General features: G+C 49.7%; 1 protein-coding gene across 1 annotated transcript in view; it reads right to left on the reverse strand.

Moving 5' to 3' along the window:
* The window catches only part of IGDCC3 (immunoglobulin superfamily DCC subclass member 3), a 94,454-nt gene extending 72,945 nt beyond the window's left edge, over positions 1-21,509 (reverse strand). The window contains exons 1-2 of the mRNA XM_058811614.1: positions 21,420-21,509; positions 11,186-11,491 (exon numbers count right to left, since the gene is read on the reverse strand). Coding sequence (XP_058667597.1) covers positions 11,186-11,491; positions 21,420-21,486 — 373 coding nt within the window. The 5' untranslated portion in view covers positions 21,487-21,509. The remainder of the gene's footprint in view (positions 1-11,185; positions 11,492-21,419) is intronic.
* Between the last annotated feature and the right edge of the window lie 1,577 nt (positions 21,510-23,086).

The following is a 23,086-nucleotide window of genomic DNA, read 5'->3' on the forward strand; positions in this document are numbered from 1 at the left end:
CCTGGCCTAATGATGAACTTGTTGCCATGGCAGGAGTCGAGGCATGCGTTGCGCTGCCGGCATGGCGGCGAGCGGCAGCTCGGAGCGCCGGCTGCTCCGCCACAACGGCTTTTTGTTGTTCCTTTCTCACAGTGCACCCGTCCGCTCTCCGTGCTGGAGCAGCCTGGCAAAACCCAGCTGACTGCAAAGCACAGTAGCACCGTGGCTGAGGGCCCAGCAGTGCTTTTCTCTGCTGCAAACTCTGCCTCTTCCCTGCCTGCTGCAGGGCACAGCATGGGAAAGCCAATCCCATGGCACAGGCGAGCGTCCCACTACAAAGACAGGACATAAAGGGAAGCTGAAGTTTTGAGGCAGGAGCTCTGGCAGACAGAGATTTTAAGAGAGGGGAGATAGCATCACTCTAAAAGGAGGCTGTCCCCAGCTAATGCATTTCCTCACTGCTGCTGGAATGTTTGCACAGGACAGGCTTAGCTTGGCTGCCTTTTAAAACTCCCTTACAGCTTTGATTAGCCTTGCTAAAACTAAGGGCATCTCTCTTTCACACACTAATTAAGGACAGGCTCAGAAGAGGCCGGTATCCCTCATTGCTGCAGATTTTAACAAGAAGAAATACAAAGGTAGACTTAAAATTAAAAGCAATGCTCCTTCCTGAGCAGTGGTTTCAGTGCCTCAGAGATTACAAGCCAGTCCCGCTCTGCGTGTCAGCAATCCTTTCCAAAATAATGAGCTTGCTTCCGTCCCAAGCAGCTCCTGTTGCACTGGAGAAATGAGCAGAAAGGTATTATGGGCTCACACTCACCAGATGGATGTCCTGCTTTGTTCTCCGCTTACTGAAAACCCTACACATACAGTTTGGATTATCTTCATTGTAATTCTAATCACCACCTCTCTGTTAGGGAAGGAGGGAGAAAGGGAGGGATCCTTGCCTCTGTCAGGAGAGCTAATTAAAAGTTGTGAGTCATCCAGACTTCTCCACACATTGGAAATGCTTTTGGAAGTTCAGGTAATCTCTCATTCTTGGGAGAACCTAGTTAGTAAAAGAAAAATTAAGCAGGATCCCCTTGGGCAGAGAGTTGTAGGAGAACAAATCCATTTTCCCCATGGGATGCAGCAGTGTGAATCATCAAGATGCTTCAAACACATGCAAACCATTGTCTAAAGCAGAAAGGCTCATACATGTTCCCCAGCACAACACAAACACTTCCCGTGCACCTACACCATGCCAGCTTTTAAAACTCCTTCTCCAAGAGGATTTTACATATGAATATGTACAGTGCAGGGACTTCTGTTTTCCCATGCAAGAACTTCTGACCTCTCTGGCTGGTACCCGGATGGTTAGGCTCAAGCTCAAAGGTCTCAGAAAAGTCAGAGCCAGGAGGCTCATGAAAATCGACAGCTGGCAGCGGCGTGAGGTGCAGCAGTGCCCCAACTCCTCAGCCCTGATTAGGCACAGAGCAATCAGCACGGAGCAGCCGCCCGGAGGCACCCAGCCTCCCCGGCCCCACCGCGGTGGGAAGGAGCTGCCTGTGCTGGTAACGAGCTCTGACAGCTTCAAGTGGGGTGAGGGTGCCCCACACCAGCTGGGCAAGGACACTGAGCAGGCAATGGGCCCCCAAACCCAGTGGGGATGGGGAGATCTGGGGAGGCCCGGTTCCACAATCTCTAACTCCTAGAGAAACACAGTTGTCTGAGATCAGTAGCAACAGCCAGATTTCCCAAGGCATCAGCAGCACACTGCTTCGGTAAAACAGTCAAGTCTGGCTCCTTTAAGTGTAGCACCAGACTCTGTATTTAGGATTTTGACCAACCCCTGTCACTTAGAGGTGGTGGGTGCCTGCAGTGCTTGAGCCCTTGTGAAGGTCTACAGCACCCATGGATGTCCCAAGGGACAAGAAAGCTGTTTTATCTTTGGTTATGCAAAAAAGCTTTAAAAAAATTATTATTTCTGCTGTCATCTTTCCAATGGCCAGTCCCGCATGTGAAGACTTTTTCTTCTCTTTCCCCTCCCTTTTTTTTTGAGAGACAGTTCAAGCTGACCCCCTTGGGGCCCTGTCTCTTCTCCTGAGCATTAGGATCACTGATGAAAGATGCAGTCAGGACTTTCCCTCCCGCCCCTTTACACGTTGCCGTGGGAAACTGTGGTGAGCTGGACACGGCTGCTGCTCTGAGGAAATGAAGTGCCCTGGCAAGCACCCTCACCTCAGACAGAGCTGCCATGCTGGGGCCCAAAGGGATGTGGCTGCACTGCTTGGCCATTCAGGCAATGTCACCACAAGAGCCCAGGACAAGAGGAAATCACTGGACTGAGGCTGAATGTCCCACTGCCCTCTGGGGAAGATGCTGAGCTGCAGGGAAAAATATGTTTGTGGGCAGCACCACCAAATAACAAGGGAAATGAGACAGACTGCTGCTTCCTTCCACCTGATCATTTTGGAGATTTGATCAGTACCATAAATCTGTTTGGATTTAAATTCATTTAGGCTTTGTTTCATGGGAACCCCGAAGGCCCTGAAGAACTTCTTGGCAAAAGAATGCTGCAGCTGATGTTCCTACTTTTCTACCCAAGGCACATCCAATCAAAAATACTCACAATTTTACCAAAGCCATCTGCAAGCTATTTTTAACTGGCACAGCCTGTGCACCTGGACATTTGCAACCAGCCCATCTCAAATACACATTAGCCCTGACTTTTTGTTGTATGTGAAAGCTTAGGAAAACTGGAATCACACTTTTGCAATGCTTAGTGAAGCCATGAATCCAGGTTGTGCAGTCTTGGTTTTCCTTGTCCTCCTTTTTGAATCCATGACATTCTCCTTCATGAATGAAAGTTCCCCGTGTCCCTTCCCTCTCTGACACCTCCAAATCAGTGTTCCTCTGAGTCTCAGCAAACAGTGCAATCCTTGGTAGGGGGAGCTATGGCTTGGGATGAAAATGGGCATCATCCTGCCCACAGAGCTGGGCAGGGAATGCCATGCACTGCGCTCAAAAGCCACCAGGCAACCTGCAGTGCCATGCTCCAAGATGAGCAAGGCAATTGAAGAAACACAAGCTCCTACTCCTGGTCAAAAACATCTCAGGGATCAGCCATGACTTGATCTGGCAGGTTTGCTGTCCCTGCCCTTCCCAGGCACAGCAGGCAGGAAAACACTTGGTTTTTCCTTGATGAATAAGCACAGAAGAATCGATCAAATGCAGCAGAGCACAATGCTACAGCTGAAGTATGCACACACTGAACTTCTCTGCTACTGCAACACCACCACTCATTTACACATCAGCAGCCTAAAACTATCTCTTTTGTACACCCAAATTGATCCTCATTCTTAATTAGTGCTCTCAGTTGCAGTAAAATTTCATTTGTTTCTTCCAAATGTGGCCTGATCCATTGTCCCTCTCCCCTGACCTGTGAAAATTAGTCATTGAGCTCAGTGACAGTGGTAAGTGCAAAATGCAGTATCAAAGGGACATAATGGGGCCTCTTAGGACTGACAAAAAAACACCATTAATCAAGGCATGCTCAAGAGGTGCCAGCTTACTTAGGCATGTGAGTGGCGCAGGAGTGCGGCCCTCCCTCGGAAGGCAGAATGCACAGGGAATGCAGAGGGATGTGTGGGTGCAGCAGAATCCCCCTGCCCCAAGAGCTGCAGTCTGCCCCACACACCCAGGCACTGCTGCTTCATGGGCAGATGGTCTCTGTTCTCTGTGTCCCAGTCCCAGGCACTTGTACACCTGCTATCCAATAGAGATGCGCTTTTCCAAGCTGCTCCTTAGCTTGGAGAGCAGGAATGGAGCTCATCTTTCAAATGCTCTTCAAAGCTCTGCTTTAAGCTCATCTGTGGCCTCTGTCAGGAGTGACGTATGGGACAGACACCAGATCAGGAGAGAGATGTTAGTATCTCCTTTTCCAGAGCTAACACAAGAGTCTGCAGATTCACAGAGGTAAACACATGACACTGTCCATTCAGCAGCACCTTGCACAGACCCCTTTATGTGATCCCAGAACCGAGCTAAGGGGGAAGACACAAACTGCACAGACAGACCAGAGAGCTGTGGTGCTGGGGAATTACACCAGGGATCAGGACCCAAGAGACCTATGGAGAAAGCTGCACAGGTACAAAGATAGGCCAGCTCTGCAGTCAGTGAACCAGCAGCAGGACAGCTGAAAGAGTTAGGGACCAATTTTAGCTGGTCTGGCAGAGAGAGTTTTAACATCAGAAAACCAAAGCAAAGAGCAAATCTCTTCAAAATTCCAACCTCAGTAGCAAACAGTGTGTTTAAACCCCTCCTGCAAATTCATGTCATTAAACAGAATAACTTGGACTCAGCAAATCCAAATGACTCTCACTTTCAAGGTCCTGCATTCAGAAGCCCACAATGGAGAACAATGAGGTGGGGAAAAAGCTGAGGATCTTGACGCCGCATTCAGAGGCCATCTGGTCCGGCCAGCACAGCCAGCCCTGGGAACGGGCAGCGTCCTGGGCTGAGATTTAATCCCAGCCACTTATTGGGTGACCTCAGGCGAATCGTTTGACCTCCTTTTGCCTCAGTCAACCCAACTGTAAAATTGGGTTTAAAGCAAGAACCTCTCTGAAAACCATATGCTGTGCCTAGGAGGAGTGGAGCAGACTCCCTTCCCAGCAACAGGGCTGCCATGGTGGCTAAAGCCGAAACCAGAGCGGAAGAGGAGGTGCATAGTCAGATCCAGCATCCCCTGATGTCAGGAAGCTCTGGCTGATGTCTCTCCCGGGTCCCATCCTGCCAGCTCTGGGAAAGCAGCTTTGGCACCTGTGCAGGGACTCACCCGTAAGGAGGGATTTGTGAGGTCTGACCTCACTCATATCACACTGCACCCAAAGACCCCAAATATTCAAAGGTTACTCACTAGATCAGGAGCATTGATTGCTCTGGTGAAATGCCCCCCAAAACTGATTCCTACTCACAGTCTTGGCAATGAACAGTGGCAGAAAAGCAGCTCCTCTCTCACCTGGGCCCCAGTCTGGCCCCAGCACTGTGCACCCCTCGGAGAGAAACAACAGTGCAGGTGAAACACCATGGCCAGCTAACCTGGGTCCCTGACAAACACAAAACAGCAGTTTCGCCCCCCAGGTGTTCACAGGAGTGTGCAAATCACGGCACTGACTGTAAACACATCCTGGCTTCAGAGAAGGGAAACTGAGGCACAGCAGGTACATGGATGTCACTGGCCACACCATAGCCAGCTGGGACCCTTGTAGGGCAAAATGAGAATGCAAGCCATATAAGCAGAGACCCACCCTCCTGACTAAAATAATACAGGAGAGTGGCCCAATACTTTGAGGAGAGGCTGGAGCAGAGCAGCAGGCAGAGGGATGAGCAGGGTACAGGCACACAGGGCTGGGCACTGTGCTGTCCCCACAGGACTGCCCTTGCAGGTATCACAGAGCTTCAACCCACCTTAAAAAAGAAGCAGAGAACTGCCTCATACTGCAGGTGCAGGCTGCAGAGATGTCAGAACTTCCTCGCTGTGCTCCAAGAGTTAATTGAGACAAATAACTCAACAGTGCTGCCATTAATGAAATTCTTCTGATATATTTCCCCTGAGCTTTCTATAAATGACTAAGTGACATTACTGCCTGCAGTGCAAACCCCCTATATGAGAGATAACGCTGCCGGAGCTAAGGTTGGCGCATCCATGTTAGAAGCCTTGGAAAGAAGTGCAAGATGATATTTAAATAACTATCACACTGCTAAGAAATGAGCAGCCAAAAGAAATATGGTCTTATAATATGCTCAAGTCTCAGGATGAATCCTGACTGTTACATGCAGACGCTGAAATGCAGTGGGTGGTAAGTGACAAACTCTTTTAATCCTGCAAATCTACTAAAATTCCCAGTCAAATCTCCAATTTTCCCCTGGTGACTCCTATATTTGTACATTTGTTTTGCAGCACACACAGGGCCAACTGTACTGCAACAGTATAGATGTGAGAGGCAGCATCACGTGAACCAGCATGTCCTGGGGCAGCCAAAAGAGCTGATGGAGGGAAATAACCCACTCACCCATCATATCCATCTCCTGGAAACCTCTCACAGTGTTTCTGCTTTACTTAATTTCTTTTGCTCTCATTTTTTTCCTTTAGTAATTCCTCATGGGTATTTTTCCCCTCTGAGACCCACTGCTGCAAGCCCGGAATTTGCTCTGGGCTTGCCATAAGCACTCAAAGCACAGACAATATAGAAACATCACTGGCATTAGGGCTGAGCCCTTCTGCTAAGCATTGGAGAAGAAAGGGCAATAAATATGAGCAGAGCCACAACAGAGGGGGAAAAAAATCTAGTTTATGGATGGAGGAAACTTGGCACACAACACCAAGAGTTAAACTGCAAGAAAATTCAAATAACCATTAGCAGAAAAGTTCCTGGGAGTAAAAGGAAGACGTCTCCAGAGCTGTAACTGACACCAGGGCAGACCTTTACCTCCAGCACATTTTGCACCAGTAAAACAAGGAGTCACAAAAGCATTCCACCCCCAACAGCAAAAACAGGTTAACTAGTCCTAAGCACAAGCCATAGGTAGGGCTCTGCTGACAACACAGATACTGCACAGGCACAAGAGAAACCAACAGCAAACCCACGTGTTTAAGGTCTGCCTTGATGTTTTGAGCTGAGACTCACAATCTGCATCCGAACAGTGGCATTGCCCAGGAAATACCTTGGTGACAACTTTGGTGCCACCTTATTTAAACCTTAATTTAAAATGCTAACTTCATAATGAGTGGAACAAAACTGTGTAAAAACATTTCCCACTCTAATCCTGGATTGATCCCCCCCAGTATGGCCTTCTTTTGTAATTACATCCCTTTGTGATCTTACTCTAATGCCTTGTATTGTGACCCATAAAATAATCAGCCCCCTTTGTCTCTCCCTAATCCTTTTAGACTTCCTTCTTGTCTCTACACTCTTATAAATGCTGCCATTATTTGGGCTCAGCAGCTCTTCCCACCACCCCAGAGCCTGGAAAGGGGGCTGCAGGTTAAACCCTGAATATATTCTGTGCAGAGGAGCTGAAACGATGGGAAGATCTTTGCTGCTTTAAAATCCCTGTTGGGTTCCCAACCTCCTCCCCTAGCCACACAGCTTGGCAGGGAAACCAACCTGCAAGTTTCATATGCACCAGCCCTCCCTACTTCTGTATCTTGCTGATGACTTGAAGACCTTTGGCCTCGAGGCCACAGTGGCCAGTGTGTTTGTGGGACAGCATGCTTGTCCCTAGGCTGGGTGAGGGGAGCTGCTGCTGCTGTCTGCAGGGATCAATGCAGAGAGGAGTCACAGCATCTGCCTTGCCCAAGCTATCAATCCTGCCCTCCTGCTGGCAGGGTAAGTGCCACAGACAGCCACACACAGTGGGATGCAGGAGCAGAATTTGGGACAGGATGCAGAAGGAAAGGGGGTCAGGAAGAAGAGAAGGGCATAGAGATGTGTGCTGCTATGCTTAACTACAAACCAGTCACCCTGCAGCAAGACATAGGGAAGAAAATGCCTTTACAAGCTCAGATCTGTCCGGAGTTATTATCAGGTCCTGCAGTACTTCAAATACAGGGCAGGTCCAATTCACCAAACTTCAGGAAATTGGGTGTAAATTGCACCATTGACTTAATTCCCCTTGTTCCTTTTTTTAGGTGTGTTTTTTGTGTGTTGTTTTATTTTTGGGGTGGGGGGGATTATAGCATCAGATCAAACAGGGAAAATTTCTACTCTCAAGCTGGATACGTGCAGAGCCTGATCTGATATCCAGTTTGATGGTGATTTCCAATTAGTGATAACTGCTTGTTATTGAGTGATATAATCAATGGGTCTTACTCCACTGGCTGGGCTGTGATTTATGATGATGTGGAGCCAGGTCCATCAAATTACAGCATTGGCAAAAAGAGCTGAAATGCCACGAGATGACACAATCAGAGCAAGTGAGGCCAAGTTAAGCAAAGGGTGGTGATGAGAAGAAAGGTGGCTGTGTTCTCGGGAGCCCACCTTCCTGAGGAGTGGACTCTGGATGTTAAAATTGCTCAGAGGGTATCTTCATCCACAGAGAGCCAAAGCATGCTCAGCTTCTGGCATGCATAGGGGAAATCTAGCTCCTCAGAGACCTGTGAAAACCCAGCCAAGCCGTGCCCCAGAGAACACTCTGATATGAAACTGATTTTAATTAAGACAGCTCGGAGTCATGCGAAACTACAGAACTGTCATTGAGAGACAGAAAGGATCTGTATTCAATAACCTGATCAGATTATAAAAACATGTTGCATTCCACAACCTTTTAAACTAACACACCAGGGTTTGAACAGACACAGAAACAGCAACTGAAAGAATTCCAACCAGGGTGTTAGGCAGAGGGTAGAAATGCTGAGGACCTCCCTGCTCAGCTCAGTCACACGTAGGCTTCTTGCACACTTGTGCTTGTTCAAAAAAACTACAAAAATATTATCAGTGTTTTTAGCACCTGACCAGCCAGTCCATAAACCACCCAAGGTCTGCTTCCTTCCACTGAGTATCTTTGATTAACAATGGCGACATACAGAAATACCCCAGAATTTAATGAAATCAATTTAATGAGTTAATTTTTAGGAGGAAGGGTTTAAGATGTGCCCTCTTGGTGAGGAAACTGCTAGCACCTTGAGCTCATCAAGGGCTCACGCGCAGTGGCTGAGAGCAGCATATTCTTCCAGTTAAATTTTACTCAATGCCAAGTGTTGAAGTAAATTTGAAACATAAAAATATGATATTGAGCCCACATTTCCTGAATGCAAATATGTACATTCCTCCAAGCCAAGAAGATTATATTCCAAGCAATAATACAAAGCCGGGGTCTGTAACAGTGATACGAGACTAACAGCCTGCCTTTGAAGACAGCGAAAAGTGCAACAGAGCTCTCGAGGGGCTCCGCTCTGTCAGATCTCTTTTATTCCTCTGTAGCATGGCCTTGATCAACTTTCAAGATTTTTGTTTGTGAAAGGTTTTTATTTCTCCTTTGCTTTTGTGTTCAGATGTCAGGCTCAGAGGGAAGAAGAGATCAGCACTGGGATGAGGTTTTACCCACTGGCAGTATTTACTCTGCTCTGCAAAGGTCTGCTTAGCGCTTGGCTTTTTTTCCCTTTCCCTTCCAGGCAGCCAGCACCCATTCCTGCGATGCAAAAGTCCCTAAAATGGGGATAATTACCCTTCTCCTTTGACTTGCTGATTGGGACTTGGAGCAAGGAAAACCACTGTCTCTTGTGTATAACCACCCTGAGACTTGGGGGCTCAGGGTACAACTGTGATTCATTCTCAGGAGATTTCATCTACGATTAAGCAGATGCCTAAGTGCAAGTGTGTGTTCCTGCGGCTCAGGCACAGCAGGGGAGCTTGCCCTGAGCAGCAGGTTACATTTACCCACAACATCCTGTTTGATTCCCATTATCTGCACGCACCTGTGGCATCAAGGCCGGGGGGGGGGGGGGGGGGGGGGCTGTTTGTGCTGGCTTCACCCAGACCTCTTCTCAGAGCTGGCAACAAACCAAGCCTGAAGCTAGAATAGAGTCCAGAGCATTTTCAACACGATCCCTTTTTCATTTTGATTCATGTGAAACTATGGCTACAAAAGGAAACGCTATTCAGGGACGCACATCACATCACATACATATTGATGCAGGAGCCAAGATAACAGTGTTTATTGACAATCCACAATCTCAAAGGTAATTCCTCTGGCTCTCATGTCTCCAGTTTACAGGTCCAAGAAGTTTGGCATTATGCTTGTGCATGAGTCGGCTTCCAGCTCATAAATGCCAGAGCCATTCACCAAAAGTGCTCCAAGGTTTAGCACCACAAGACTGACAAGTCTGAGATCCAGCTGCTAATCTGGCAAGGCCCCAAAGCCCTTGGCTCCTGGACAATGTCACTTCTTACACTCCTGAAAAGCTAGGTTTGCAGATGGCCACTTCATGTACTCGGGAATTGTTATACACAAGGGCTGGAGTGTTCCCTTGGTGGGCTGCCAGCCGGCCCTGGCACTGCGGGGAGCGGGCGGCGGCGTTCCAAAAGGCCCCCAGTTTGGGAAAGGCAGACAAGACCTCAGCCCCAGACTTTGCCTTAGACTTTTCCTGATTTGCACCAAAAAATCACGGTGATATTTGCAATCGCAACAGAAGCATTAGTAAGTTGCTTGCACAGAAGGAAGAGCAGTAGCCAAACAAGCTCGAGAACCCTTCAGCAAAACTTAACAAACCAGTGTTCTGTCAGGTCTCGTGGCTGTACCACACACCCATCCTCACACTCACACAGAAATTACATCCAGCAGCAACTTCTGGTTAAATGCAAAAAGGATCAGTGGCTGCACTCCCAGAGCCCCCAGACAGACTGTGGGCAAAGAAAGCCACCAACACAACAGGGATAGAAGCCACTACGGACCCCCCAGCTCTGCTGGGTGTCAGTCCTGGGACAAACACCAACCAGCAACCAGAGCTGACAAGGGAGAACCAGGAGATCCAACAGGACCCAACTGCTCTGGCCAGGGCAAAGCAATGGGCTAATGTCAGGTAGCGTGCAGAGCTGGAGTCACAGCCTGCCCTGGAGTTCTTCCTCCCCCACCTTTAAATTTCATTCCCTCACTGGCATTTTCATCTCTCTCCTCCTCCAGGCTCCCCCATTAGACAATCTGTCTGGTGTTGTTAGCCTTGCCCCCAAAGGCACTGCCACACCAGGTAGTAAATAAGACCTTGCTGCCTCTACACTGCCAGCATTAAATAACAAAATGAAAGATACCATGACCTTCAGGAGGTCTTTGCCTATGGTTTGGGAAGTGCTGCCTGCCAAGCAGAGCCCAGCTGTGCTGCACAGCAAAGAGGCTTCCAAACTCACTGCAGGAGATACACAAACCACAGACTACTTCACCACATGATTTTAATGTAACTTACACCTCCAACACAGAGAATTTGCTGTTGGAAGGTGGCTTTTAGTTTTCTACCCAAGAAAGCTCATGAGCACATTTGGACAGCTACACAGATTAGATGCCAGCCAGATTTTGACACCAGCTCCAGGGTTTTTCTCTCTTCCCTCTCTTTAATCCCCGCTCCATGAAAACCCAGCACCCACCATGCTGCCCTCCTGTTTCCCAACAAAGCCAGTGCCCCTTGTGGGATTGCCCTGTGAGGTGGGAGTGGGACAGTGTCTGTACTTACTTGCTGCCTGAATCTTTGCCTTGCGGCTCACCAGCAGCCCATAGTGGTTCTGGGCCATGCAGTCGTACTCGCCCTCATCCGAGGACCCATCTCCCCGCAGCCTCTGGAAGCGGGAGACGTAGAGAGACCCGTTGGCCAACATAAAGGCATTCTCACTGTCCACGATCATCACGCCATTCTTCCGCCACGTGATGGTGATGGGCTGGATGCCCTCCACCTGGCAGTAGAGGATCAAGGGTTGCTCCTGCACAGCTATGTCATCACTAGGCTCCACAACGAACGCCAGTTCAGAGGAACGGCCAAAATCTAAAATGAAGAGAGTAGGGCAGAGTCAGCAGCATGTCCAGGAGCAGCAGCAAGAGTCAACTGCTATGGCAGGAAATAGGATGATGGAAACATTTGGAATGTGCTACAAAGTGCAAGTGTTTCTGAGAAACACAAAACCCACATGCACGCTTTGCCTCCCAAGTTGCTCTGAACCTCAGGGTGCAATTTCTTAAAGCACAACCACAGGCAAAGTCCTTTAAGGCTGCCTTTGGAGGCTCCAGTGCAGGGGACAGGCAGGAACAGCCCTCCAGCAGCTTGCCAAACCCTAGCTCCTCTCCATACTGCCCTGAAGATTGCCTTTCACCTCCCATTGCAGGTGTGCAGCATTAGACAATTAAAGCTTGCACAAACATAGGGCATCAGCCATTCCCAGCCCAGGAGCAGAAGAGCACACAGTGCTGGAAAGCCATTCCTCTCCCCACAGAGCCAGGCAGAGGGGCTGTGCCGTGCCCCAGACCCGTTTGCAGCACAGCCGGTGGGGGTGAGGGGGGGATCAGCAGCTCCCGATCCAGACCATATTGCCACCGGCATCTTCCCGACACTTCTCCCGCTTGGCAGAGCAGGAGGCTGTTTGCCTCTCGCACGCAACACCGCGCCCTTCTGTCGCCTTGGTCTCTCTCACGCTGTAACAGGCAATGCATGGTGCTATTCAGCCCTTAATGAAGAGCAAGTTAAGCACCAAAATACAAATGCACAATGTTCCGGCTCAGCCACACAAAAGGTTTCTCGCAAAGCAATTACGCTAAACGATGTCCATGAGAGATAAGTTATTGCAGAATTTGTACCAACAATAGGCAAACCCTCACTTTCCATGACACAGATACGTCCAAATTTACTTCTTTTGCCACAAGAACATTTAAACGCTGTGTCTTTGGCACGTTATGCTTCACTTGGTCACAGCACACCTTTTGAGGGTACAATTTGCCCTGTAGTCATGATCAGACACTACAGAAGATGACAGAAATAGAACTATTGCTTAAAGATTGGCCAAAATATATGTAGACATGAAAGACAAAAAGAGACCAAGAAACAAGAGTTATATAGATATTTGAAGGCTGTAAATGAAGAGACGGAGGTGAACTCGGTTTTTTTAAAGTGGAGCAATGGTGAAGAAATTCCAGCAGAGTAAGAAAACTACAGTTTCATCCAAATACGGAGAGAGCTATTCACTTGTGCCCTTCAAGGTGGGGGTTTCCCAACCTGTGATACAGCTTCTTTCCTCTTTCACGGACCCAGAGGAACCAACTCCACAGACAGTCACAGAACTGGGATGCACACAAGCAATATCTCTTGTCAAACACCAGCCACAGCACAGGCTTTGTGATACCTGTCCCTCATAGAGACCCCACCAAGGACAGGATCCCCCCACACGAGGCTCAAAAGCAGGGTGAAGGGCAGACTGTTAATGCATAGTAAGAATAACAGAGATGAGAAGAGGCAGTTACACTAAAGAAAGAGAAGAAAAAAAGTCTGTCTTTTCTGCTCTGCAAACCCAGTGAGATTTTTTTTTCTTTCTTCCTGTAAATCCCCACTGCTTTCTATGGCAACTTAAATTGGATTACGGGGGATAAACATTGAGTGCAACCTGAGCCGAGGCAGATGGATGGAGCAGACAAAGACAGCAGTGGTACTGCAGGGCCAGGCCAAAGGTACTGCCAACGAGGTATGAGTGTGTGCAAGGAATGGACAAACCCCACTTAGTGACAGGCACCTAAAACACACACTTTATTAACCCATTAAGTCTTAAAATGTCAGGCTAGCTCCAGCCATCTCGGTGATCTATCGCTCACTGTGACTCCTTTTTTATGAGATAGCCCTGGGGTCCTCTCAGCAAGTCAGACTGCAGCCAGCACAAACCCATCAATTACTTTTTTTTGGTGAAAATTAAGGAATTAGATGAATGCTCTGCATTTTTCTGCAAAGTGGCCAGAGTCTCAACACCACGCTGGGGCCCCATTCCCTGTGTGGGTGCTCTGGCGAGTTAGGTAGGATAAGGACCCTCGCATCCTGATGCTGAGCCAAGAGGGACTTGTGACTCCAGAAAATTGAAGATTTCAGGATTTAGCCTAATGCGCAATCAGAAAAAAAATCCATAATTAAATAAATGCCCCATCTTCCCCCAGCACCCCTGTACTCTTAGATAAAACAGCTTATTATTATATGTACAATAAAAGGAAGAATCAACATAATTACATGCCCTTCCCACAATTGCTGTCATTATAACAACCATCATTAAGGCCTGTGATTGGAGATAATCATGTTTGCCTCCATAAACATTCGGTCTGCATCCTCACTCCAGGCTGCTTGAGCTGCAGGAGTGATGCTGCTCCTGATTAGGACTGGGCTCCTCAGACACTTGCTGAAGTGGGGACAGGCACTGCTCCTGGGGTCTCCTTGGGCTGCACTCAAGAGCAGGACTGTGCCTTGAGGCGTGACACTGTGCAACTGGTTTGTTACCTGTAGACACCTTGCATGTCCAGAAGCACCCAAATTCCAACTTAACTTGAGTTTTTCTCATGGGATGCTTATCAAAACTTGAAGAAATCTTGCTGCCTCCTTCCTGAAGTTTCAGGGCCAGGTGACCAACTAACCAGATGCATGGGGGGAAGCTAGATCACCCCACCTGGAGATCTGGGAGAAGCCAAACTCTGTTTATTCTCTGTCTCAAAGGCAAACTCTGAACACAGAGCCCTTTTTTCCCAGGACACTCAGGATGAGAGACAAAGGGACAGATGCTCCCAATGGAATCTCCATAGTGGGATAAGAAGATTCCTGATGTTTTCTCTAGAGATCAGCTCAGAGGAGCCAGAGGGAGAGCACAGACAGGATAAGGAATGGGATAATGGTGGGAGAGAGGAACCCACCCAATTCCATCAGCATAAAGAACTGATTGCTCTTACCAGTGAGGCACAGAAATGATGCTGCAAAGTTGGAAGTAAATGACACTCCAAAGGCACATGGAAATAGTAAAAGTGCAATTAATTGAGAGACAGCAAGGAAATTGCTGAGGCTGTGCACATTCACTTAGGGAGTCTGAAAGTCCCATCCCTCTCCAACTGCTGGCTGTGTATCCAAACCCCTCTAATCCCAGGTACCTCCCAAAACAGACTGCAAGGCAGCATGGCTCACAGGCAGTCCCTGCTCGAGGCAGGAACTGTACAGCTCTGCTGGTGGCAGCTCGAGTTTGCAGTTGGAGCCGCGGCGTCGGGCAGGCAGCTGAACAGCCCGCTTGTCTCGACACCGGCAGCGCGTGAGGGAAAACTGCTTTGCTTTCTGCAAAGGGATGGAGGGAGGAAGTGTGATTAGCTCTGACATAAAGGCCACAAGAAAATTACTGAAATCCTCATTCTACAAGTCTCCTTTTGAGAAACATTTACCATCTCCCTGAGCAATATAATATGTGACTATATGTGCAAATATTTAACAAAAACTACTTCCCTATTGATCAAGCAAGCCAGGCATACTCAGAGAAACCAATTAGCACTTGTGCTTTTGAACCAGGAGATTTATTTAGCGCTGAGAGAAAGAACTTCGAATTAATGGGAAGCTTAAAAGACACTTTGAAGTACATTTAAAATAAAATTAAGTTTAATTATTTTTTACTTGACACTGTGATGCACATTCAGGGTTTCAAAAGAACTTGCTTATACCCCTGTATTGTCCTTTTCCATTTGGGAAACATGATTTTGGCTTCCCCTCCTGTGCTTCAGTGACTAATGTCACCGCTCTAATTAGCGGTGCCATCCATGGCCAAGGACCTCAGTCACATCCTGGCTCATCCTCCTGGAGCCCATCCAGAGCTGCAGCCAGCAGGGCCATCCCTGCCCTGGGAGCACGTGGTCCTGACAGATGAAGCCTGTATTATTACTCCTGTTCTAGACAGGGAACATTAATCACAGAGGGATGAAATAAGCTGCCAACAGCCTGCTCTGAGCTTGTGGCAAGGCGAGATATTGTGGGAGTAGTTGGGTCCACCCCACTTCTCCTGGTGCAGCATCACTGGGAGCACTGCTGGGGAGACTGAGGTAGTACCAGCTCCTTCCTCATCTCACCAACAGCATGACATCCACCTGCAAATTGCCTCACATCAGCACAAATTTGCCCCCTCTGATTTATTGCGTTTATTCCCAGCATAACACAGCCTTAATCAGCAGCATAACCACCACCAAGGATAACCACTCCAGTCCTGCTCCAATAAAGTCAAAAGAAGACGGGCAGGACCAGAGGCTTTTAGTGGGATTTCATAGGTGAGTATCAGGACCAAAAACCTGGATGCAGGTTGGGACATGAACACAAAAAATAGCTCCTGTTTTTCCAGTGGTGGGTTGTTTTTCATTCAAATCCTTCTGCAAATGGAAGGATATGGAAGGAAGAGATATATGGACCTGAAAGATGCTCTCCAACAGATTATAACAAGCTTCAGGCTGATGAAATTGGCAGCCTAAAAATCCAGCTGGTGCCCTCTTAAATCTACTTGAGCCTGACCCAGACCCTAAGGAGAAAAGCACCGCACTGCAGTAAAGTGCAAATTGGCTCTTTAGGGCATCCAGAAAATTTACATTTAAAGAAGAGGAGAATAGGCTGTAACAGGCCCCACATCTCGCTGGCAGTAAAGTTTACTAGCTCAGAATTTTTTATTCCCTTTCCTTTTGGACAGGAGGTTATATAAAGTGATTTTTCCATCAGGGAGCATAAACCACATCCACTTGTTAAACGATTGCAGGAGGTCCCTGACCTCCTAACAGAGAGGGATAACACAACCTCTCAGACACCTGACAGAGAACCCAAAAACACCCAGCATTGCTGCCCTCACTGGGGACACCAATTTTAGCTGAGGAAGGCAAGGAGCATGAAGAGCCAAAGAAGTTGCCCCAAATAATTTTCAGATGTTTGAGACCAGACTGAGCAATTCCCAGGAGGTTGCTTGTTGAACACTCTGGAAGCACTCACAGCATAAAGAGCATAAAGAGCCTTTCTAGGACAAGCCCCGATCCTTGTGGGCTCCCCCATATCTAAAGAAGGCAGGATAAAACCTGTTGGTATAGCTGGAAAGGGCAAAGACCTTTCCTGAGCTAATTACCCACAGCAGCTCCATCCAGCCAGGCATCCTGAGAGCATGGCAGCAAGCCATGGGTAGGATGCCCTGTTATTTGCATTCCCCAAGTATTTCACAGCCCTGACCAGATCACAGCCTCACCACAGAGGGCAATAGCGGCACAAACACAGAGCAGGGAACAACCGTGCACAAATAGAGAGCAAAGGCACAGCCAAGACGGGAAATGCTGTGCCAGAGCCAGAGTCCTGCAGGCTTCAGCTCCCAAGGCTGCTCTAACACAGGACAGGGGAACAGCCGGTTCATTCCCTGACCCTGCAGGAAAGCATCAGGGAGGGGGCTGTCCCCACAGCCAGGCCCTTGCACTGAGCCAGCAGGGAATGGACTGGCCACTCAGTGAGTGATAGTGCCCACGCATCAGAGATGGTGGCTGGCAGGATGGCACAAGGCTGCCAAAGGAGCCACAGGTGCCTTGGCATCACAGTGCCAAACCCCCCCAGCCAACACAGCCCTGCCACCAAGCCCTTGAATTTCAGCTTGAGTTCTGGCAGGCTGGTATGGTATGCAAGGGAAGGGAAGGAAAGGTATTTCTGCAGGAATGTTAGTGTGCACACGACAAACTTTGAAACCCTTAATTGTATCCAGGGGATACAATTAGTATCAATACAATTACAAAAAGCAAACTCAGCACTCTCTCCTCCCTGCCATCCCTTTTGCCTTATCACCTCCCACCCTGAAATTCAGGATGGAGGAAAGCATCTTGTTCTTCTCAAGGAGCTGAGCACTGCATGGATCCCTGCTCACTCCAAAACCAGCACCTTGAAACACGAGCTCTTCTCTCTCTTTTCACTAATCTCAGGTTTCAGCAGCAACGACCCTTCTGCAAAAGCATCTTCACAGCTCAGCAGAACCATTCACCACAACCCACATCCCCTGACTTGCCATCAGCTTCATCAACACAATCTCATGTGCAAGAACAACAACAACAACAAAAAACTAAAAACCAAACCAAAAAAAAAAACAAAAAAAAAAAAAAAAAAAAAAAAAAAACCAAAACAAAACAAAAAAAAAAACCCAGGCAGCAAATCCTTGACTCTGCTCTGAAACTCTGGTTTTAAATTACCAACACGGAGCAGGTCTGGGTTGTTAAGTGACTGGGCTGCTCTCAAGTGGAGGGTGCGATACCACGGTGTTATCTGATACAACAGCAGGGCCAGATCAGTGTGCTCTGTGCTTTCCTCCTGCACTTGCCTATTTGCCTCTCTCGTCTCTTAAAGTGCAATTATTGACATGTTTGCCTTCTTAACCATCAGTTTTATAAGCTTGCCAATGACTCCTGAACATGTGTAAACAATTATTTTTATTTTCTTGCAAAACCAAAATGTTGGATATTCTTTTGGATAAGCAGACTCGGGCAGATTTTCATGAGCCCTGCTACATAATTTATTAGTTTCTAAACTCTGTAAAACTAAAAGCTCCACTAAAGTTCAAATAAGTTTGTGATGTCAAAATAATTTTGAATGGACTATTGCTGTTTCTGACTAATGTTACACAATTGATTTAAATGGGAATTCTTAATCTGCAGAGGTAGATTCTTGCATTGTTTTGTTAGTTAAATAAAAGGACAATATCATGAGCCAGGAGTGTAAAGCTTGAAACATTGTGGGGGAAAAGGGACCAAGAAAAAAGCATCTTCTGTCCCAGATCTGCTGCAGGCTGCAAAATTAAGTGCATGGCTTTGGAGCAGAGTCTAAGGGTCTGTAAAGCAAGGGCTGGCATTGCATGGGGTCACTGCTTGGCACTTCACACACTGTGACACAGGACCCTTGAGAAATAAGGAAATCATAAATAAAAAAGTTCAGACAGACAGAAAGAGGGAGAGAGACTTTCTTGTTTGCACAAATAAAATGAGAGCAGTGTTGCAGCTCTCTGCCTGGCAGTGCTGCTGCTGAGCTCAACCATGCTGGCCCGTGCCAGGCTGACAGCACATGGGCCAAACCTGGGATTGAAGAGGATGGAGAGGATGGGAAGCCAGGCTGTAATCCTGGATCTGGGACGCTCTGTCCAGATCCTCTCCCCTGGAACCCTCTGCAAGCTCCTAAGTGAGCATGGAAACTTGTTCTGTGCCAGATCCAGAGCCTGACAGGTAACAAGAAGCACAATTACAACAGCTTAATAATTCTAACTCCATTCTCAGGGGGTGGTGGGGCAGACTAGAAGGGGAGCAACCTGTCCTGTTGCCCCCTCTCTCACCTGGCTTTATACACTTCCAAAGTTCACTCTGGGCACCCTGATGGCCCCAGCAGGCGCCTGAGTGCCACGAGCACGGGTGGCTGCTCAGTCACACCCCTGTGCCAGCCTTGCCCTGAGCACAGGTCCCAAAGGTGGTGCACACTGACACAGCTGTGCAATGCCTGCCCCCTTTCACGGGCTGTCTGCTGCCTCCACGCGGGAAAACCGCATCCTGAGATTCTCCTGTTGAACTCCCGAGAGAGACGAAGCCCAAACGTGGGCTTGAATTTCATACCGAGTCTCTGAGCGTTACTGGGGAAATGATACCTGATACTCTCTACGTATATTAAGAAAAAAGACAGGGTATTACACCAATTTAGTAGAAAGCAATATTTTTTTTTCGTCTTAAAAAAAGACAACAAAGCCATACAGAGTAGAAATTAGTGAAAGCTTATAGCTTCAATAATTTAGAAGTTAAGCCTACTTAAACATAAATGACGATGCTTAATTCCAAGGCTGTTACTGAGCAGAGCCGGGGAGCCTCTCGTATCCTATGCCTGCCTTTGAATGCCGGGCTCAGCAATAACAGACAAAAGCTATCCACCACCCAGAACAAAGAGCTCCAGGAAATTAAAAAAAAAAAAAAAAAAAGGAAAAGAAAAAAAAAAAAGAAAATACTGTCTCGCTGCTGAGCCCACTCCCGCGGGCTGACCAGCAGCTCCCAGTGCCTGGTTCACAGTCGCCAGAGCAGCATTTTGGGGAGCTGGAAAAGCACAGGGCTGGGAGCGGAGCATCGTGTCCCGCACAGCGCAGCACTGCTCCCACACAGCAGCCCCGGCGAGGCTGCTCCGCCGCTGACACTGACGCGGGAGCGTTCACTGAACTCAGCGGAGCGCACTAACACGTTACCTCGCTGTTAACCACGCCGAGAGCACAGAAACCCACCGGAGGGGGGAAAAGACCGTCAGAACCAAAAAACTTTGAAAGTGCAGCCAAACACTCCTCAGCAGGGCCAGAAAAACACACCCCGAAGTCAGGAGCCGCTGACCCGCCGAGGCGCAGCATAAACAAACACACGGGGCAATTTGGACAGCAGCAGGAGATAACCCAGCCGCAAATTCAAGTTGCTGAAGTTCTGCTTTCAAGCATTCACTTCTTTCCCTTTCCTCCGTCAGAAAAAAAAAAAAAAAAAAAAAAAAAAAAAAAAAAAAAAAAAAAAAAACCAAACCAAACCAAACCAAACAAACTTTTAAAAAAATCCTCATTGTACTACTCAGGAATCTTAACACAATAACAAGACCTGCTTCATTACATCCACTTCACAAATAATTTCTATTTTCCGCGAGTTCCACTAGCTTCTCCTCCTCGCGCGGTTGCTACGGACCACGTGGCGAGATTTATGATACGACTAACCCACAGCTTTGCTTTCTAAACACCCTAGCAGCTAATCTTTGATAAATCTAAGACACACTTTTCTCCCTCTAACCATGCTGAGCTGCTTACAGGGTTTTTTAAGAATAATTCATAGAATAAGCACAGAATGGTTTGGATTGCAGGAGACTTTAAAGACCATCCCGTTCCAACCCCCCGATATGGGCAGGGACACCTTACACTAGCCCAGGTTGCTCAGTTCCTACTTTCCCTTATCTAGAAGGCTTTTAAAGAGAGACTAGAACAGGACGCACACGGGTGTTTTGCTGCAGAACAGCATCTTTGTCAGATTAGACCCATGCATCACCAGTAGAAGAAAAACACTGCCATTTATCCGCAGGACATGTGCACAGTAGGTCCAGGGAAAGCTCTTTTTGTAGTCCGGCCAGGTGGACCGTGCTACCAATGCGGACAGAGCTGGCGTTACAGGAGAGCACAATATACTTGTAGGTCTGAAGTTGCTCGCCCTCATCCCTGCAACTTGTCTCCCAACATCTCTCGCTATCACAGCCTCTGCTGACATAACGCGACGCGTCCGTCGGGCGCTGCCTCCCGCTCCCACCCGCTGACGATCCCGGCGGCTCTCACGATCCGGGCAGGGTGGATGGCCAGCCACGCCACGGCCCCGGCAGCCACCACGCCCCTCCCCAGCGCCAGCGGTGGGGGCTCGGGCTCCACAAACACCACCGTCCCTCCCCAGAGCCCCCCGCACAAGGGGCTTCCAACTGGAAGCACAGCTCCTAGGGAGCACTTCGGGATGGGCTGGGGATGAAGGCGCTGGATAGATGGGTGCGGGACTCCGTTCCCCCCACGACCCGTGCTTGGGGAGGAACGCGCCCCGTTCCCGCGGAGGGACGCTGACCCGCGGGGACCCCCCACGCCGCGGCGGGCACACGCGGAGCTGCTCGGCCCCGGTCAGCCCCCGCGGCGGCCCCGAGCCACGGGGAAGGGCAGAGTGCGGGGCTGCGAGTGACCGCGAACGAGCGAGGGGAAACGGGACCGGCGGCGGGGATGGCGAGGGACAAGGGGACGAGCAATGCCCTGGCCATCTCAGGGGTGATGAGGGGACGCGAAGTGCTGGAAGGACGAACGGACGGAGCGGCCACGGGGAAAGGCGCCGGTGCCGGGCGCGGCGGCGGCAGGTCCATGTCCGCGCCCTCGCCCGCTCCCCCAGCCCAGCCCGGCTCTTACCTCCGCGGCAGACAAGCAGCAGCAGCCCCAGCAGGCAGGCGGGCAGCGCGGAGCCCGGCGGAGCCATGGCATCCCGGGCGGGCGGGCTCGCCTCCCTGCGCCCCACGGGGAGGGAGCAGCCCGCCGGCAGAGAGGGAGGGAGGGGAGGAGGGAGGGCGGCCAGGCGAGAACCACCCCCAGCTGTGGGGCGGGCGGGAGGGGGGGGGGGGGGGGAAAGGAAAGGGAAAAAAGGGGAAAAGCGGCTCTCAGCGGTGCTGCCCTCGGCGCGAACACGCCGCCGCGCCGGGCGGGCGGGGGGCGGCGCTGAGGGAGCGGGGCCGCCGGCGGGCGGGGGGCGGGCGGCCAGCGCCTTGCGCCATCTTGCGCATTCGCCGGGGCGCCGGCAGCGCTGGCCGGGCTGAGGGGCGGGGGCGGCTGCGTGAGGGGCCACTCCGCGCCCGGGACCCGCGGGGAATGTGTAGGGAGCCTCGTGGGTCTGCCTTCACCAGAGCCCCCTCCCGGCACTCCCGTCACAGAGCTCCCGTCACAGAGCACGTCTCAAAACCCACTCACGGGTCGAGCCTCACAGATCTCCCCTCATGTGTTTCGCTCACCAGAGCCCCTTCGCCTTTCTCCCTTCACAGGAGCCCTGTCTTTCAGAACCCACTCGCGGCTCTCCCTCACTGGTGCCGCTTCACGGGCTCCTTTCACAGGGCTGCTCTCACCAGTGCCACCTCACGGAGCTCCCTCACACCGAAGCCCTGTCACCGGTGCCCCCTCACAGCTCTCCCGTCACTGAGGCAGCCCCACAGGTCTCCCCTCACCAGAGCTGCTTCAGGAGTCTCCCGTCACCGCTCTCCCCTCATGTGTCTCCCTCACCAGAGACCCCTCAAGGGTATCCGCTCCCTGTCACCAGAGCCCCCTCACGCATCTCCCCTCGCCGCTTTCACTTCCCAGGGCTCCCTTCACGGAGCTCCAGGGATTTCAGGGACGCATCAGGGGCCTTCCCATCACCTGCCTCCCCTCACTGGGGCAACCTCGCAGGAACGCAGAACCGCCTGGCTTGTCCCACCTCTGTGCTCCTGATTTTAACGCTATCCTAAGTGACTTACCTGAGTCAGTAATGCAGGTGTTGAGCCAGCCTGCTCACCTTGGAAGGCGCCCCAGTGAGGAAGGACCCAGTAAGGGATGAATCTGCTCCTAAATCCTGCCACAGCAGGATAATTTGTCTGCCCTCCTGGTATGAAATAAGGATAACGTTCTTACATGGCTCTCAGCCCCTGTGCCCACCCGGTATTTTCTGCCTTCCAACTGATCCTATCCTGTCCCTTGGCCCATGTTCTCCACAAACAAAACTTATATAATGACTTTTAGCAGCAAAAGCCATCTCTGCAAGGACAGCTCAGTGTTGTGTGATTTGCTTGGCAAAAAGGAACTAAAATGAAATAAAAGTCAATCCTAACTAATTTCTTTCTTCAGACTAAAACCAGATTTTGTGGACTGGGTTACTAAACCCTGTAACCATTCCTAGAAATCTGGTGAAAAACCCTTTGTGAAGAGGGGCAATGTGAGGTTCCCCTGGATGGTGCACTCTGAATGTGTCGGAGTCGGCTAACAAGGAAAGAAGACGTCACTACATCTGCTCCACATTAAAGCTTCCTTCGTTTAGCAGAGGGTTGAGCTGTGCG

The sequence above is a fragment of the Ammospiza caudacuta genome, chromosome 10 (genome assembly GCF_027887145.1).
Source record: "Ammospiza caudacuta isolate bAmmCau1 chromosome 10, bAmmCau1.pri, whole genome shotgun sequence".
NCBI classification, from domain to species: domain Eukaryota; kingdom Metazoa; phylum Chordata; class Aves; order Passeriformes; family Passerellidae; genus Ammospiza; species Ammospiza caudacuta.